Genomic DNA, 18,926 nt, shown 5'->3' on the forward strand with positions numbered 1-18,926 from the left:
AACGTTCTTTGTAGATGATCTCAATGTTCATGGTCGATGTTTTGGGCTGAGGCTCTTCATCGGGACAGTGAAAGAAGGGGGCAGAAGGGTGGGAGGAGGGGAAGGAGTATAAGATATATGTTAGTGATAATAAGCCTGATTCTAAACCTCATTGGTCAAGTGTGCATTAAAAGTTAATAACTATAACCAGACAGCTTATGATAGAGGTACCTTAAAAACAGACACAGTCATTGTAACACCATTGATTATTAGGGAGGTGGTTTACCTCAGTCTTGTTGGAGATAGTGATTCCCTGGCAAAACGAAGCTTGGGCGGTTGCTAAGCGCTGGGGACTGGTTGCTATGGTGGTGTTGCAACTTCCGGTCCGCTCTCTTCTGTGTGGTGTCACGTCCGCTGCCGGGGTGTTAAGGAAACGTGGCCTTTCAGGCTGTTGTGAGGGTGGGTAACATGGCTGGAGTTGAGGTTCCCGTGATGAACGACAGCGCTGTCAATGTCACTCTCAACGACACCGAGGCGGCTGCCAACGCCACCGCCAAGTTCGTGGCAACCCCCGAGGGGACGGCCGTCGCCTACGGGAGCCTTGTGGTCATGGCGCTGCTGCCAATCTTCTTCGGGGCCCTGCGATCGGTGAATTGTGCTAAGGCCAAGGTAAGGTGGGGAGGGTAGGGATGGTGGGCTCGGTTACCGGGGGAGCGGACACACCAGTAGGGAGAGTGTGGTCGGTCGAGCAGAACATTGTTTCACACCCCCCCCCCCACCAAACACACACACCTACCCACGTTCGTTTATATTTATAAACTATCACTTTGAAATAATGTCAGGGTGAAGCGTAGATGGGGGAAGTTTGCCCCAGCTGGCAGTACTTAATTTTCTCTGCTTCTTTATGTCTTTTTTTTCCGGTCTCCATTTGTCTCTGTTTCCCTTTCTTTCCATTGGCAGGACAGATTAGCAAAGCTTCAGGGATGGTAACACAGGAAGTTCAGGCGTATCTTTAGAAAGAACTACTTCATACCCAGGTCTTCAAATCCCTTTTATTTTATCTTGCAGGACCTGAATGTTCTAAGGAAGTATGGAAAAGATGTAAGGGAGGTTATGACTGTGTGGTTAAGATAAAAAAGCTGTGGTTGCCTTCTGTGGAATGATTGTAGCGAAGAGGAAATTTGGCAGCGAGGTTTTGGATGCATTAAATTTTATCCAAAAGTTCAAGTGGCCTCAAATTTAATGTGACATGTTATTAACAGAATTGGAATTGATGTGAGCATGAGTATTTTTGTAAGAAGTGTGCAGTTACAATTTGCAGTAGAGATGGTGGTAAGTATAGATTTGATAATACTCTGAAATTGGATGAATACAGCAGAATTGTACGTGGAGAATAATAACCAGAGGTTTGGATTAACTTGGAACAAAACACTGAATTCTGGAGGAACTCTGTGTGTGGGGCAGCATCAGTGGAGGTAGAGATGGCTGATGGCAGGATTGCTTTGTTCTTCAGAAACAGGCCGGGACACATTGATAGGCAGAATAGCTTTATTGGGTGGGTATTTTTAGATGACATGTTCTCTTTCACTTATATTTTTGTTATGGTTACTGTAACTTGTGTATGAACATTTATATTTCAATATTGGATGATTGTAGATGTGGTAATGTGGCCTGATAAGAGTGGTACCAGATTAGTTTCATTTTTTGGAATGTTTTTGTTGAGGTTAGGAATTATCTTTGAAAAGGTTTGCAATATGCTGTCTGTATTCATGAACTCTTGTAATTGTTTTGACAGAAAGGCGTACAATAAATTTGGAGCTATTGACAAACTGCTCTGGGGCTTGAGTGTACAGAGCTGTGCAAAAGTCTTGGGGCTGCTAGATTTTTTTAAATATAAATTTTGATTTGGATATTTATTTTTTGTCTGGAAAAGAGAAAATTTTAGATTTCCATAAATTTTACAGAGAAGTGTTTTTTTAGAGAGTAGCATATTAAGTAATTAAGATCACTTCAAATTAAAAACTTGATTGCTTTGTAGGTTTACAGCCCAGTGCGTGATGAAAAACGGTAACAGAGGGTGCTAATGATCAGTGACTTAATGAGTTGAATGAACTACACTAATTAACTATAGCAGAAATGCATGTCGAAGGAAGAGAAATCAAGGATGTAATGTTGAGCCGTTACAAGGCACTGGTGAGGCCTCAGTTGGAGTATTATAGGCAGTTTTGAGCCCCTTATCTTAGAAAGGATTCAAAGGAAGTTCATGAAAATTATTCTGGGATTGAAAGTCTTGAAATACGAGGAGCGTTTAATGGCTCTGGGCCAGTACTCACTGGAATTCAGAAGAATAAAGAGGGATCTCATTGAAACCTATATTGAATGTTGAAAGGCCTTGACAGAGTGGATGTGTGGAGGATGTTTCCTGTGTTGGGGAGTCTTCAGACCAGAGGACACAGAATGTCCATTGAGAAGGGAGCTGAGGAATTTTTTTAGCCAAAGGTGGTGAATCTGTGGAATAATTTGCCATAGGCGGCTGTGGGGGCCAAGTCATTGGGTATATTTAAGGCAGAGGTTGATGGATTCTTGATCAGTCAGGACATGAAGGGAAATGGGGAGAAGGCAGGAGATTGGAGCTGAGAGGGAAATGGATCAGACATGATTAAATGGCAGAGCAAACTCGATGGGCTAAATGGCCTAATTCTGCTCCTTATGAATCAAGCTGGGTAAAGGACAACCAAACTAAAAGGTGAAGGTGTAGCAGTTTTGACAGTTTAACCTTCAAATCATCAATTCTTAACATCATGGCAAGAGTGAGCCTGGCAGTAAGACACAAGGTAGTCATCCTACATCAGCAAGTTCTCTCCCATGCAGAAATTTCACAGCACAGTTTCAACATGTGCTGTCCAAGCTTTTTCTGAAGAAGCGCAAAGAAATGGGCAAGGTTGTGGACCAGAATCTTAGTGGTTATCCATGGAAACAGTGCAGAAGACAAGAAGTACATCAAACTTACATCCTTTATAAATCAGAACTCATTCAGCACTGCTGTCTGCTCTGAACTCACAGAAACCACTGGAACCCAGGTACACCCCTCTACAGTCCGGAGAAAGCTTGTCAGAAATTGTCTTCATGGAAGAGTTGCTGCCAAAAAGCCATTCCTCTGAAGTGGAAATGAAGCTGAGAGACTCATCTACACACACAAAAAAAACAGAGTGGGTTGCTGAACAATGGCAGCAAGTGCTTTGGAATGATAAGTCAAAATTTGAAATTTTTCTTTCAAAACAGGAGCCAGTTTGTCTGTAGAGGGGCTGGAGCATGCTACATGGATGAGTGTCTGCAGCCGACAGTGAAGCACGGTGTAGATCCCTGCAGGTTTGGGGCAGCATTTCTGCAAGTGGAATTGGTGACTTGGTCAGAATTAATGGAATCCTCAATGCTGAGAATTACAACCAGGTTCTCATCCATCATGCAATACTATAAGGGAGGCATCAGATAGGTCCCAACTTCATTCTGCAGCAGGACAATGATCCCAAACACATGGTCAAGGTCATAAAGAACTATCTTCAGTGAACCATAGAACATTACAGCACAGTACAGGCCCTTCAGCCCTCCATGTTCTGCTGACCCATATAATCCTAAAAAGGTACTAAACCCACACTACCCCATAACCCTCTATTTTTCTTTTATCCATGTGCCTGTCCAAGAGGCTCTTAAATACCCCTAATGTTTTAGCCTCCACCACCATCCCTGGCAAGTCATTCCAGGCACTCGCAACCCTCTGTGTAATAATAAAAAACACTTACCCCAGATGTCTCCCCTAAACTTCGCTCCCTTAATTTCATACATATGCCCTCTGGTGTTTGCTATTGGTGCCCTGGGAAACAGGTACTGACTATCCACACTATCTATGCCTCTCATAATCTTGTAGACTGCTATCAAGTCCCCTCTCATTCTACGCTCCAAAGAGAAAAGTCCCAGCTCTGCTAACCTTGCTTCATATGACTTGTTCTCCAAACCAGGCAACATCCTGGTAAATCTCCTCTGCACCCTCTCCATAGCTTCCACATCCTTTCTATAATAAGATGACCAGAATTGAACACAATACTCTTAAGTGTGGTCTCACCAGAGATTTGTAGAGTTGCAACATGACCTCTCTACTCTTGAACTCAATCTCCCTGTTTAATGAAGCCTAGCAATCCATAGGCCTTCTTAACTACCCTATCAACCTGTGCAGTGACCTTGAGGGATGTATGGATTTGAACCCCAAGGTCCCTTTGTTCATCCACACTCTTAAGTAACTGACCATTAATCTTGTACTCTGTCTTCTGGTTTGTCCTTCCAAAATGCATCACCTCACACTTATCCGGATTGAACTCCATCTGCCATTTTTCTGCCCAACTCTGCAGCCTGTCTATATCCTCTTGTAACCTTCGACAACCTGCAGCTCTATCCACAACTCCTCCAATCTTTGTGTCATCCGCAAACTTATTCACCCATCCTTCTGCCTTTACATCCAGGTCATTTATAAAAATCACAAATAGCAGGGTTCCCAGGACAGATCCCTGCGGCACTGCACTAGTCACTGACCTCCAGGCAGAATGCTTTTCTTCCACAACTACCCTCTGCTTTCTTCCTTTAAGCCAATTTTTTAATCCAAACAGTCAAGGTTCCACTTATCCCATGCCTCATGACTTTCTGGATGAGTCTCTCATGAAGGACCTTGTCAAATGCCTTGCTAAAGTCCATGTAGACCACATCCACTGACCTACCCTCATCAATTTCTTTTGTTACCTCTCCAAAACACTCAATCAGGCTCGTGAGGCACGATCTTCCCTTCACAAAGCCATGTTGACTATCCATGAGTAGACTGTACTTCTCCATATGCTCGTAGATCCTATCCTTAAGAATCCTTTCCAGTAGTTTGCAGACCGCCAACATAAGACTCTCTGGTCTATAGTTCCCAGGTTTCTTCCTATTGCCTTTTTTAAACAAGGGAACTGCATTTGCCATTCTTCAGTCAGCCGGCACTTCTAAAAAACAAAGGACAAGGAGTTTTGCAACGGATGGTGTGGCCTCCACAGGGCCCTGATGCCAACATCATCGAGGCTGTCTGGGATTACCTGGAGAGGCAGAAGCAAGAGAGATGGCCAAAGTCTGCAGAAGAACTGTGGCAAATTCTCCAAGATGCTTGGAACAACCTACCAGCTGATTTTCTTATAAAACTGCACACAGTGTACCTAAGTGAATTATTGCAGTTTTAAAGGCAAAATTAAATATTTGATTTGGTTTTTAAATTTTTACTGTTCTTTATTGTAATTTTTTGATATTTAATAATTCATTATTTTTGAAAGTATCTTCGCTTTACAGAATTTTTTCACATATGCACAGTACTATATTCTATGTACAGAAGGGAAATTGATTTACTTTGTAATGTGATGCAACTCTATGATCTCAATTCCTACTGTTAAATGAGACAGCGTTTTACAGAGACGTGAACCATAGAATTATACCAAATGGAAAAACACCCTCTGAGTTTGAGACGGCCATCAAGCATCCACTACTATTCTTCCCTCAATCCCGTCAACTGCTCTAAGAAGGCACTACTCACTGACATGCTGGACAATTACAATCACCAGTATATCAGTGGGATGGGGAAGAAGTTGGAACAACTGAAGGAAATGTACATGCAAACTTCACACAGATGGCGCTAGAGGTCAAGGCAACAGTTTTTCAGGGGCTTCCCAGGTTATGAATAACCTGAATCTGGGGGAAATCTGACTCTTTGCAAATTCTTCCATTACATTTTTCCATTAATGACTACATATGCACAGTATGTTGTATATTTCATTAGTTTAATTTAGGGTACTACATGTACTTGCTGTACGATTTGTGTTACTATAGAAAATGCACATTTCGCACTTTCAGAGACAGTTCCCAGGAAGTGAGCCCTTGCATAACAAGGAAGTTATCGGTACTAGCTGCATCACTGTATCTTGTCTAAGCTTCCAAGGTTGCCAGCTCATATCTCTGGATTGGCACTGTTTTAACCAAGGTTGTGGCAGTCTGGGGACCACATTTTGCTTTTTCTCCATTAGAGTTACTTAACTGAAATAACAACAGTAATTTTTAATGACTAATGGTGAAATTTTTAATTTCATTTTTTAAACCACCTTCTGTATATGAGATAAGGGGAGAGCATGGTCAACAGGTGCTTGTGTTCTGAATATTTTTCCTTGTGGATGGAAGCTGTGGTTTTATATCTGGAGTTGCTGCATTTGGAACAAGATGGCACCAGTGACAAATGCGACTAGTGACATCCTGCAGATTTCTTTTAAATATACTTCTGAACTGTGATTGCTATCTGTAATTTCCATTTTGATGTACTTTTGGACCGAATGAGTGATCTGGTGCTTTTGCTATCTCTTGGGGAATTTGATTAAGTTGAGAGCCTAGTAGCAGAACCTGAACCCGTGGTAGGCTTCATTACTCCTCGCTGATTTAAAACATTGCGAGGTTGAACTTGAGGAAAAGAATAGAAGGCGAGCCGGTGTTTAGTGCCATTTACCTACTTTTGATAAGTATCTCTGCTTCTCGAGGAAGGTGCAGGATCCTTGAGTTCATTTCCCTCAGCAGTGCAGCTTGTGGCTGTGGGACTCTATCGGGAGAATCAGCATTTTGATGTTTAAAATTCTCATTGCTGAACACGCTCCGCAAACTTGCTTTTAGAGGACTCTGGTTCACGTTCCATGTGTTTCTGGTTACTTTGTAGCATCTGCACGATTTGCTTGAAGTGCTTTGGCATGAAACTGGTTCCGCACCTGAGACCTGTAGTCATCGACCCTGAGCTGAAGTAAACTGACTCGGTGGCTGTCACACCATGACTGTTTTTGGAGACTGTGTTTGATGTTTAATATTTTGTATGTTATTTGCTCACTTTTTGCTGTTTGCATTTTTTTTTAACACATTGAGTTGTTTAATGTTTTCTTTCAATGGGTTCCATGGTGTTTGTTTCGTGGTCTCCTGCGGTGGGATGGTTCTCAGGGTTGTATACTTCGATGATGAATGTATTTTGAACTTTGAATTTATCCATTGTTATATTTCCCCAAAAGGATTATAATTCACAGAAAAGCTAAAGCTTCTGGAGAAGATACTATCCATGCTGGGTTTATGAAAGGGTGGAGAAGAACTTGGATATATCTAACAACCTTTATTTCCAAGATCAATGCATTACATTGATATAAAGGAGAAAAAAAACTAAATAAAATATTAATAAATCAATTACAGTATACATATATTGAATAGAGTTTAAAAAAGTGCAAAAAACAGAAATGCTGTATGTTTTTTTTAAAAAAAAGGTGAGTTAGTGTCCAAGGGTTCAATGTCCATTTAGGAATCAGATGGCAGGGGGAAGAAGCTGTTCCTGAATTGCTGTGTGTGTGCCTTCAGGCTTCTGTACCTCCTACTTGACGGTAACAATGAGAAAAGGGCATGCTCTGGGTACTGGAGGTCTTTAATAATAGACGCTGCCTTTCTGAGACACTGCTCCCTGATGTCCTGGATACCCTATAAGCTAGTGCCCAAGATGGAGCTGACTAGATTTGCAACCCTCTGCAACTTCTTTCAGTTCTGTGCAGTAGCTGCCACTGCCCCCCCCCCCCACCCCCAACCATAACAGACAGTGATGCAGCCTGTCAGAATGCTCTCCACGGTACACCTATAGAAGGTGTAACACCTTTCTGGGTGTTATTGTTGACATGTCAAATCTCTTCTAATAAAGTATAGCTGCTGTTTTGCTTTCTTTATAACGACATCGATATGTTGGGACCAGGTTAGATCCTCAGAGATCTTAACCAGGAACTTGAAACTGCTCACTCTCTCCATTTCTGATCCCTCTACGAGGATTGGTATGTGTTTCTTTGTCTTACCTTTCATGAAGTCTACAGTCAGCTCTTTCATCTTACTGATACTGAGTGCCAGGTTGTTGCTGTGGCACCATTCCACTAGTTGACATATCTCACTCCTGTACATCCTCATGTCACCACCTGAGATTCTACCATGGTATCGTCAGCAAATTTATGGATGGTATTTGTGCTATGCCTAGCCACACAGTCATGTGTATATAAAGAGTAAAGCAGTGGGCTAAGCTCACACCCCTGAGGTGTGCCAGTGTTGATTAAGGGGAATAGAATATAAATGCAAGGAGATAATGCTGAGCCTTTATAAGACACTAGTCAGGCTGCACTTGGAGTATTGTCAACAGTTTTGAGCTCCATATCTCAAAGGAGAGAATCCAGACTAGGTTCAGGAGGATGATTCTGGAAATGAAGGGGTTAAGATATGAGGAGCATTTGGCAGCTTTGGGACTGTACTCACTGGAATTTAGAAGAATGCATGGGGATCTCATTGAAACCTACTGAATATGGAAAGGACTATATAGAGTGAATCTGGAGAGGATGTTTGCTATTGTGGGGGTATCTAGAACAAGAGGGCTCAGCCTCAAAATTGAGGGGTGATCCTTTAGGACAGAGGTAAGCAGGATTTATTGTAGTCAGAGAGTAGTAAATTTTTGGAATACCCTGGCACAGACGACCTGTCAAGCCTGTGCATATCCTTAAGGCAGAAGTTGGTTGATTGCTGATTTGTCAGGACATCAAAGGATTTGGCGAAGGCAGGAGTGTGGGGTCTAGGATCAGCCATGATTGAATGGTGGAGCGGACTCAATGGGCTGAATGGCCTAATTCTGCTCCTATGTTTTATGAATATGTGGGACCTTGAGGATCTACTGGTCCCCAAGATGCTCCCCAAGTTAGTTTGAGATTCTTTGCATCAAGAGGCACAGTGGGCATAATTTTTGCTGTATCATTTCAAATATAATGTCTATCATAAACTAGGACACTTAATGAACTCAAGAGTTTTTGCTTTCAGTCTCTGTCAACTGAAAGGGACTGAAGAATCAGTCTCAGATTTGAGATTGTTATTTTGCATCTACCACAAGATTGCATGCAAGCTCTGATTCAAACCATTAGATTTGTTACAAACTCAAGCCCAGTGGAAACTGGAATGGAGCAAAGCTGTCATAGTTCTAACAGTCTTATACTCTCAAGGAAATCTTGCACTTCATTTGAAATAAATTTATTGCTGTATTGCAGCTAATTGACAGGACAAATGTGAAACCATTCAGCCTCTGTGTCCTTCTCACCAGAACCAAGAGCATTCCATCTTGTTTTGTCTATGCAGTCCCTATGAAATTCACCCCCTTGGAAGCTTTCATGTTTTATTGTTTTACAACATTGAATCACTGTGGATTTAATTTGGCTTTTTTGGCCCTCGAAAACAGAAAATTCTTTAATGTCAAATTGAAAACATTGATACAAAGCAATCTAAATTAATTACAAATTTAAAACAATAATTGATTGCACAAGTATTCACCCCCTTCAGGTAGTATTTGATAGGTCTTTATCAGCTTTGTACATATGGACTGCAATTTTTTCCCCATTCTTCTTTACAGAACTGCACAGGTTTTGTCAGATTAAATGGGGATCGTGAGTGAACAGCCCTGTTCAAGTCCAGCCACATGTTCTCAATTGGACTAAAGTCTGGACTGTGACTTGGCCACTCCAGGATATCAACTTTATTGATTTAAGCCATTCCTATGTAGCTTTGACTTCATGCTTGGGATCATTGTTTTGTTGGAAAACAAATCTTCTCCCTAGTTGCAGTTCTCTTACAGATTGCATCAGGTTTTCTTCCAGGATTTCTCTGTGGTTTTCCCTCTATCTTCACAAGCCTTCCTGGGCCTGTTGCAGTGAAACATCCCCACAAAGTGATGCAGCTGCAACCATGCTTCAGGCTTCATGGTAGGGATATTGTGATGCTGATGTGCAGTGTTTGGCTGATGGCCAAAAAGCTCAATTTTGGTTTCATCAGACCATTGAACTTTTTTCCAGCTGACTTCAAAGCCTCCCACATGCTTTCTGGCAAACTCTAGCTGAGATTTTCATGTGAGTTTTTTTATTTCAACAGTGTCTTTCTGTTTGCCACACTCCCATAAAGCTACGACTGGTGGAGTACCCGAGTAATAGTTGTTCTATGCGCAGTCTTTCCCATCACCCATCTCAGCCACTGAAGCTTGTAGAGTTGTTACAGGTCTCTTGGTAGCCTCCCTCACTAGTCCCTCTGCATGGTCACTCAGTTTTTGCAGATGGCCTGCTCTAGGCAGATTTACAACTGTACCATGTTCTTTCCATTTCCTGATGATTGACTTAACTATACTCCAAAGGATATTCAGTGACTTGGAAATCTTGTATCCATCTCATGAGTTGTGCTTTTTGATAACCTTTTTGTTGAGTTGCTTGGAGTGTTCTTTTGTCTTCATGGTGTAGTTTTTACCAGGATACTGACTCCCAGCAGTTGACTCCAGATACAGGTATGCATTACTACAATAAATTGAAACACCTTGACTGTGCACAGATCTCCAAAAACAATCTCCATTTAACTAATTATGTGACTTCTAAAACCAATTGGCAGCAGCAGTGGTGATTTGGTGTGTCATATTAAAGTGGGGGTTGTGAATACTTGTGCAGTCAATTATTTTGTGTTTTATACGTAATTAATTTGGATCACTTTGTAGAGATCTGTTTTCACTTTGACACAAAAGATTTTGTTTTTTTGTTGATTAGTGCCAAAAGAAGCAATTAAATCCGTTGTAATTCAGTGTAAAACAATAAAACATGAATACTTACAAGAGGGTGAATTTTTTAGGCACTCATTGTGCACAATTGAAGGCCCATGTCTAAGATATTGTTAGCCTATCCACTGAAGCAGATGAGCAAATGGATCTTGGATTAATCATCCATTTAAATAAGTGCTCAACCTAACTGTTCCTGCTGCACAACACTGCTGTCCAGCAAGAAAAAGAAAACAATACTCTCAGAAGGCGTTTCTGTTCACTTCTAACCTGCCTATGGAAAAGATATTCAGTGCATTTAGCCTACCATGTTTGTGTTGACCATGATGTTGATTGAAAACAGGTTCTCGATCTAGGGTCCACAGACCCCTTGGTCACTGGTAGGGGTCTATGACGTAAAGGCTTGGAACCTCGATTTGAAGTAATCTTATTTGTCTAAGTGCCTGTTAAATGCTACTTGCATATTTGCTTAAACCTCCCCCCACCCCAGCAGTGTTTATCAAATATTTAACTCTGGTGGAAAAAATAAACTTGCCTCTCATCTCTTGTAAACTTTCCCTTTCTCATTTTCAAGCTGCTCCATTCAGTATTTGACATTTCCATTCTGCAGTAAAAGTTTCTGACAGCCTACCCTTTCCATGCCTTATATTTTTGTGTGCTTTTTTATTAGATTGCCTTTCAGCCTCTGCTCCAGAGAAAACAAGCTGAGTTTGTCCAACTAGCCAATCCAGGTAATACCCTGGTGAAACTTTCTAAGCCTCCAGGTAGTATTGTATCCAGAACTGTACACTATACACAATACTTCAAATGTGGCCCAAACAATATTTTATACAGCAGCAACATGATTTGCCATTTTCATACTGTTCCAACCGATGAAGGAAAGCACACTATATGCCTGTTATACAATTGTTGCTCACCAAGTTGGTCAGCATCAATGGAGGGGAATAAGCAGTCAGTGTTTTGGGCTGAGACCCTTCATCAGGAAGGTTCTGTTTCACCTATCACCCGCTAGCTTGTACTGCTTCCCATCAGCTTATTATGGCTCTTCTTCCCCCCCCCCCCCCCACCCCAGTTGTGAAGAAGGGTCTCACCCTGAAATGATGACTATTTATTTATTTCCATCGATGCTGCCTGACCTGCTGAGTTTCTCCAGCATTTTGTGTCTGTTTTCAACATGGAGTTTCTAATGTCTGGTCCTGATTGTCTATCTTCCTGGCTCTGTTAGTCTTCTCTGAAAGTAATCCACCTGGAGGGTAGAGCAGGAAGGAGTTATCAGGGAATATTTGGGATTTATGTCATTCTTTGGTAGCATTCCAAAGCATTTAATACCAAACGGTTCTCAAATGTAGTCAATGATATAGGTTAAGTTGACAAGCATAATGCATGCAGCACAGTTCCACAAATAATAGTATGGCCTTAACGTTTTATTTAAATTGAATTGGCTTAATTACTTACATCCTTCGTACACCTGAGTAAAAATCTTTACATTATGTCTCTGTCTAAATGTGCAATGCACAATCTGTAGTAGTTTATAATAAATATTATGTACAACAGGATAGTCAACATAGATAGTATAACTTAGAAGTACAGTTGTGTCACCATGAATTAATCAGTCTGATGGCCTAGTGAAAGAAGTTGTCCCGGAGCCTGTTGGTCCTGGCTTTTATGCTGTGGTACCGTTTCCCGGATGGTAGCAGCTGGAATAGTTTGTGGTTGGGGTGACTTGGGTCTCCAGTGATCCTTCGGGCCCTTTTTACATACCTGTCTGCGTAAATATCCAGAATCGTGGGAAGTTCACATCTATAGATGCGCTGGGCTGGCCTCACCACTCTCTTGCAGAGTCCTGTGATTGAGGGAAGTGCATTTCCTATACCAGGCAGTGATGTAGGTAGTCAGGGTGCACTCAATTGTGCCCCTATAGAAAGTTCTTAGAAATTGGGGGCCCATACCAAATTACTTCAACCGTCTGAAGTTGAAGAGGCACTATTGTGCCTTTTTCACCACACAGCTGGTATGTACAGACGATGTGAGATCCTCGGTGATGTTCATGCCAAGTAACCTTAAAGCAGTTCACCCTCTCAACCCCAGATCCATTGATGTCGATAGGGGCTAGCCTTTCTCTACTCCTCCTGTAGTCCACAACCAGCTCCTTTGTGTTTGTGATGTTGAGGGAGAGGCTGTTTTCTTGACACCACCATGTCAGGATGATGACTTCTCTGTGGGCTGCCTCATTATTATTTGAGATTAGGCCAATCACTGTAGTGTCGTCAGCAAATGTAATTAGATTGGAGCTGTGGATGATGACATAATCATGGGTATACAGAGAGTAAAGAAGAGGTTTAGTATACTGCCCTGAGGGGCAACTGTGTTGAGGGTCAGATGGGCAGAGGTGAAGGAGTTCACTCTTATCACCTACTGGTGATCTGACAGGAAGTCCAGGATCCAGCTATACAGGTAGGGTAAGGGCTGAGGTTTCTGAGCTTCTTCTGAACGATTTTTGTTATTGATGGGAAGCTCAGCTTGAATCTTGCTCTTATTGTAGCACCTACTCTAGAATCTATTGCATTCACCCAATAACCTAATTGATACCTGGGTATACCATTCTTCCAATAATGAAGCATTCTCTTCTTCTGATAGCCCAGGTTCCATGATCATATTTTTAATGGCCCTGTAGCTTTCTTCATAAGAATACTAGATGAGGAGAGTATTAACATATGAGGTATGTTTAATGTCTCTGGACCAGTATTTGCTGGAGTTTAGAAGTATGAGGGGAGGATCTCATTGAAACCTCTTAAATGTTGAAAGGCCTGGATAGAGTAGATGTGGAGAGGATGTTTCCTATAGTGGTAGAGTGCAAAGCCTCAGAATAAAAGGACATCCATTTAGAAGAAAGATAAGGAATATCTTTTACCAGAGGGTGATGAATCTGTGGAATTCACTGCCACAGATGACAATAGAGGCCAAATCATCATTTATAGGATTCTTGATTAGCAAAGGTGTAAAAGGTTATGCAGAGAAGGTAGGATGTGATAATCAGCCATAATGGAATGGTGGAGCGATTTAATGTGTTGAGTTGCCTAATTCTGCTATGATGTCTTGTGGATAAACATTGCTTGAGCAGGTATTTTGAGTTCACAGTTGTGCAAAAAGCAGGAGCATTTGATTACAAAGTAATAATAAGCACAGATTGAGCAGATAGCTAGAAACTTTTTCCCAGGGTGACGATGGCTGATATAAGGAGGAAAGTATGTGCAAGTCTCTCTGAACAAAGTGGTGGGTCCTTGGAATGCCCTGCCTGGGGTGGTGGTAGAGGCAGATATTTTAAGAGCATTTAAGCAACTTTTCTTTAAAGAAAAGCGAATGGTTGATAGAAAAACGGAGGCTATGTCAGAGGGAAGGGTTAGAGTGATTGTGGCTGTACTGTTCTATGTTGTCCTAGGTTTAGACAGGTGACGTATTATGTTAGGTCAAGGGGACAGATGGCATGGCAACAGTCCCTCTTGTCTGCTCAATCTTTGTTGACTTTCAGCTACCCACTTGTGTTAATCCCAATTTTTATTTTTTCATTCTCAGCTCCCTCTTGATTCTACCACTTGCCTATCTCTTGGGGACAAGTCACGGCTAGTTAACCTACAAACCCTCACAACTGTGGGATGCGTGGGGGGGGGGGGATGCTTTTATAGGGCAAGTGTGCAAACACCACATGGACAATACCAAAGCCAGGACTAAACTCTGGTCCACATTCAATCCTGTGAAGCAGCAGCTGTACTAGCTTTGCTACTATGCCATTTATTCCCCATGAAAAAATATTTTTATTTTTTTATTTTTTTAATGTCAGTATTCACAGGGATCTGGGTATTCCTTGTGCATGAAATGCAGTAAACTAACAGCAATTTTTTTTTAGGTAGTCTTGAGCTCCTTGTGACAATTTCCTTACCCCTCTGTTTTCTTTTTGCAGCTTAGGAATATTTTTGCTGGCCCCATGTATCTTGTTTGCGCAGTGAAATTCCACACTAGAACTGATTGATGTGATAGCACCTTGAAATTGCTCACTGCACTTCTTACTAAAAAGTAAGTAATGGCAAGGTCCTAACACGTGGTGTCCATTTTCAAAGTAATTTTACATAAAACTTGTATTCCTTTTGAATTGTATGACATGGAACAATGTGACTTTGCAGTGCAAATAGGAGAGTATCTGGCAGGTTTTATCAGACTCTATGCTGGGTAAATATTTTGAGGAAGAAGGAAAAGGTTCATTTAGTTGTACAGTACAGTAGTGGTCACCAACCTTTTTAAGCCCAAGATCCCCTACCTCGGCCTTAGTGAAAGGCAAGATCAACCCCAGATCGAGTAGTTACACGTATGCGCACCAGGGCAGAAAAGACCAGAAGTAAAACCCTGCAACCTGGAAGCAGAAATAATGTATAAACACCAGGGGTATCTGCCCTTTTTTGCACTGTGGACCAGTTTAATTTTGACAATATTCTTACGGACTGGCCGATTGGGGGGGTGGGGGGCGGGTGGTGGTTGTTAAACACGACTGGAATATAGCAATACTCGAAGCAGGTTCCTCATGTCCAGTCTATTCCATAATTTAATTTTCGTGGCTCTCAGCTTCTGTCCTGCCCTGCCTATGTTTTTTCCGCTGAAAAATCTCAGTGGGTTTGTCTTTAAGTGCAGGGTGCTCGGACTCAGGGTACTGAAAGTTTTGAGTGCTTCATTGCCTCATTAGACAGCCTCCCTTCCAGGCCCAAACTCCAGCCTCCCGCCCGCCCACTGCCAGCCGCCTTGGCCAGGTGTGGCTGGTCATGGGTGGGGTGAGAGGACAAGGTCAGGGTTGGAGGTCCCCGTGCTGGGGCCGCGGCAGTCGCAGTCCGGAGTGAGGAGTGCAATAGTACGACAGGACGCGTGCCCCCCCCCCCCCCCCGTAGGATCGATCAGCTGACAAAAGTTTGTTTCAGTAGATCGTAGCGAGGTAGCTGCTCTGATACTTACGGAACGCTGAGCCTGAATTAGGTTGTCTGCGAATATTTTAGCACTGAGTTCACCACGAACATTTGGAGTGCTAAGCAGGTTTAGAGGGGGCACCCACCTGTGTTCCAGGCCAGTAGCAACGGCACTTCCCGCCGTCTGCGTGAGACCAACCAGTGATCCCTGACACAAGGGTATCACTGCGTTTAGGCGGGTGATGTCTTCGTTCGCGTGCGTTCAAGTTCAGCAGTGGGCATAACAGGGAATGAGGAAAGGTGCAGCTGACTCATATCATTTCCTCGCGGCCCAGTGGTTGGGGACCACTGAATTACACTGTGTAGTGCGGGGAGCTACACGCATGCGCACTGGGCAGAAAGAACGGAACTAAAACCCCTCAACCCGGAAACAATCATTCAACAGTATTTGTGTATTTTTTTTTTCAAAGATCAACCTGTCGATTGTGATCGACGGGGTGGCGACCACAACAGTACAGAAACAGAACCTGTAGTCATTCTCCTTTATACTAACCAAGTGCCCATCTTGCTTCTGCTGACCAAGTACCCTTAGAAAGTGATGAGCGTAGATTGAGTGGCTAGCCAGAGACTATTTTTCTCCCCTAGAGCGGAAATGGCAAATATGAGTGGGGCATAATTTTAATGTGCTTTCCTTTTCATCCTTGAATCCTATTTACTAGCACTTGGCCTGTAGCCTATAATGTTATAATTTAATGTTCATACAGCTCTTTCTTAACTGTAAGAGAACCTACCTCCACAACAATTTCAGGCAGTGTTCCAGACTTTTGGTTCAAAGCAGTTCTTCCTTGGATTTGTTTCAAACTCGTACTCCATACCTTAGATGTACCCAAGGCCAGAGGGCATACATCTGTCATGTGAAAAGTTACTTGCTATCTTTGCCTCCTCATTGTGTATATGTGTCCTTAGTTAACCTCCTCTGCTTCAAGATAAATGGACCTCTACTATCACACCCTATAATTGAATTTTTCCATTATAGACAACATCTTAGTGAATCTTCTCTGCACCCTCTCCAGTGCAACCACATCCTTTCTTATACTGTGGCTGTCAGCAATGCATGCAATATCTTAGCAGAGGCCTAATTGTTATTTTATAAACTTGTACTAGGAAATCACTTATTATTTCATGCTGAGCTAATAAACATAAGCATCCTATTTGCTATTTTTACTTCCTATCTACCAAGGTCCCTCTTCTTCAATGCTTCTTCAGTTCCTACCATTTATGGTGTTTGTTCTACCCTTTGTCTCCCTCTCCCCAAAATGCATCATGCCACTTGGCAGGATTAAATTTGATCTGCCACCATTTTGCTAAACTTGCCACCTGGATAATATTCTGTACCCTAAGACAACCCTGTCATCAAAAGCAGCAACATCAAGTTCTGCTATTTACAAACTTTTTGTAATTTTACTTGAGTCATTAGTGTATACAATATGTGTATAATACAGCTCGGGACTCGGCACCAGTCCCTCTGGTATATTGGTGGTCACAGGCTTTCAATCACAGGAGCAATACTCTACCAACATCCTCTGTTACTGACTACCCTGCCCATTTTCAATCCAATTATTTTCATAATTTGTACTAAAGCAGAAAATACATTTTGGCATTTATCAGAAGGCAAGAAATCTGAGCTTTATGTGCAAGGCTTCAGTTGACTGAAATGTTCCTTTACTTGAACACTCACAAAAGCAAGAATGTGTTGGAACTTATGAGTGGAATTTGGCTGAAAGTTTCAGCTTTCCTTTTAATCCTTAACACTTGGAGTGTATTTTTCTTGAAAATAGGCCTGGTGTGCCTGAAGTACAATTAATACACTTGTGCAGTTTCAGATGCAGATGACAGATCAAATTTATTATCTCTTGACTTGGATGATGTGGAATTTCTTGTGCTGTAGCTGCAGTACAGTGCAAAGACATAATTACTGTAAATCAGAAATAAAAATATGGAAATAATGAGGTACCTTTTGTGGACAGTTTAGAAATCTGATGGCAGAGAGGAAAGAAGCCGTTTCTGAATTGTTGAGAAGCTGCTACATCTCCTTTCAGATGGTTGTAATGAGGAGTGGGCATATCCTGGATTGAGAGGGTCCTAATTAATGGATGCCACCTTTGTGAGGCACTGCCTCTTAGTGGTGGCAAGGGTAGTACCTGGGTTTTGTCTTCTTGAATTACTTGGAGAATTGTCATGAGCAGTTGTTTATAATTATACTGTTTTGGTTGTACTTTGTAGTAAGAGGCAAGTATAATGAGCAACATCATTTAAAGCTAATTTATATTGTCATAACAAAGAGTTAAGAAGTAAGAGTTTTGCAATGTTTATTTGGTGTTGGTAAAAGAATCTTGGTCCTGCTTAAGTTTTTGATAGAATTGCTGTAGCCAGAGAAGGTGAATCTTTGAACTTCATTGTCATCAGAGTCTATGGAGGCCAAGTAATTGAGTATATTCAAAGTGGAGGTTGATAGCTTCTTGATTTGTAAGGGTAGCGAAGGTCAATGGAAGGAGGCAGGAGAAAGGGGTTGAGAGAAATAATAAATCAGCTACAATGGAATGGGGAGCAGACTCAATGAACCAAATGGCCTCATTCTGCTTCATTGTCTTCTGGTCTAATGAAAGGTGTGATTCAGTCAATGTGTCTGAAGGCACTTGAGACAGCCAGAGCTTGTGGCTTCTTCTGTTATTGCTCATTGCTGTGGATCAAGTCAAAAAGACCTGATGGAGCATCCCAATCAGTTCATTGCCCTTGAATGAGTGTCAGTTAACACGATAACCAATGTCATACATAAATGTCCTGATTTTTAAAAAATGCAAACAATTAATCTTTCAGGGCCCATATTTAACATTTTATTTGGGAGACAACACTTTCACACAGTTGGCATTGCTGCAAACCCCACAGAGCTAACTATTCAATCATGGCTAAAACAACAAAGAATGTTTAATAATGGCACAGTTCACGCAGAGCAGTGTGGAACTCACTGTTGCCAAGTTAACCTTGTTATTACTTTGAGTGTCACTAATAATCAGAAACGCAAATGGACCAACTGTATAACTGGCTACAAATGCATAAATGAGGCTGAATCTGCTGTAGCAAGGGACACCAGAGCCTCAAGATTCTGCAGATGCTGGAAACCTGATGCAGCACACACAATCGGGCAGTATCTGTGTAGTGAAATGAACTATTGACATTTTAGCCTTAAAAAATGTCAATTGTCTATTTCCATCTGTAGATGTGGCTTGATTTGCTGAGTTGCTCCATTTTGTATGTGT

At 41.9% G+C, this 18,926-nt stretch overlaps 1 protein-coding gene across 2 annotated transcripts in view; it reads left to right on the forward strand.

The window, feature by feature from the left end:
- Positions 1 to 363: 363 nt before the first annotated feature.
- Positions 364 to 18,926, forward strand: part of hm13 (histocompatibility (minor) 13) — a 104,201-nt gene continuing 85,638 nt past the window's right edge. The window contains exons 1-2 of one of the 2 annotated variants that reach the window (XM_059980899.1): positions 520 to 648; positions 14,622 to 14,734. Coding sequence is in view for 1 of the 2 variants with exons in the window: in XM_059980898.1 (XP_059836881.1) it covers positions 448 to 648 (201 nt within the window). In the remaining variant the exon portion in view is untranslated. Of the gene's footprint in view, positions 649 to 14,621; positions 14,735 to 18,926 lie in introns of both variants that reach the window. The other variant, XM_059980898.1, reaches the window with a different exon arrangement.

Source organism: Hypanus sabinus, chromosome 9 (genome assembly GCF_030144855.1).
Source record: "Hypanus sabinus isolate sHypSab1 chromosome 9, sHypSab1.hap1, whole genome shotgun sequence".
NCBI lineage: Eukaryota > Metazoa > Chordata > Chondrichthyes > Myliobatiformes > Dasyatidae > Hypanus > Hypanus sabinus.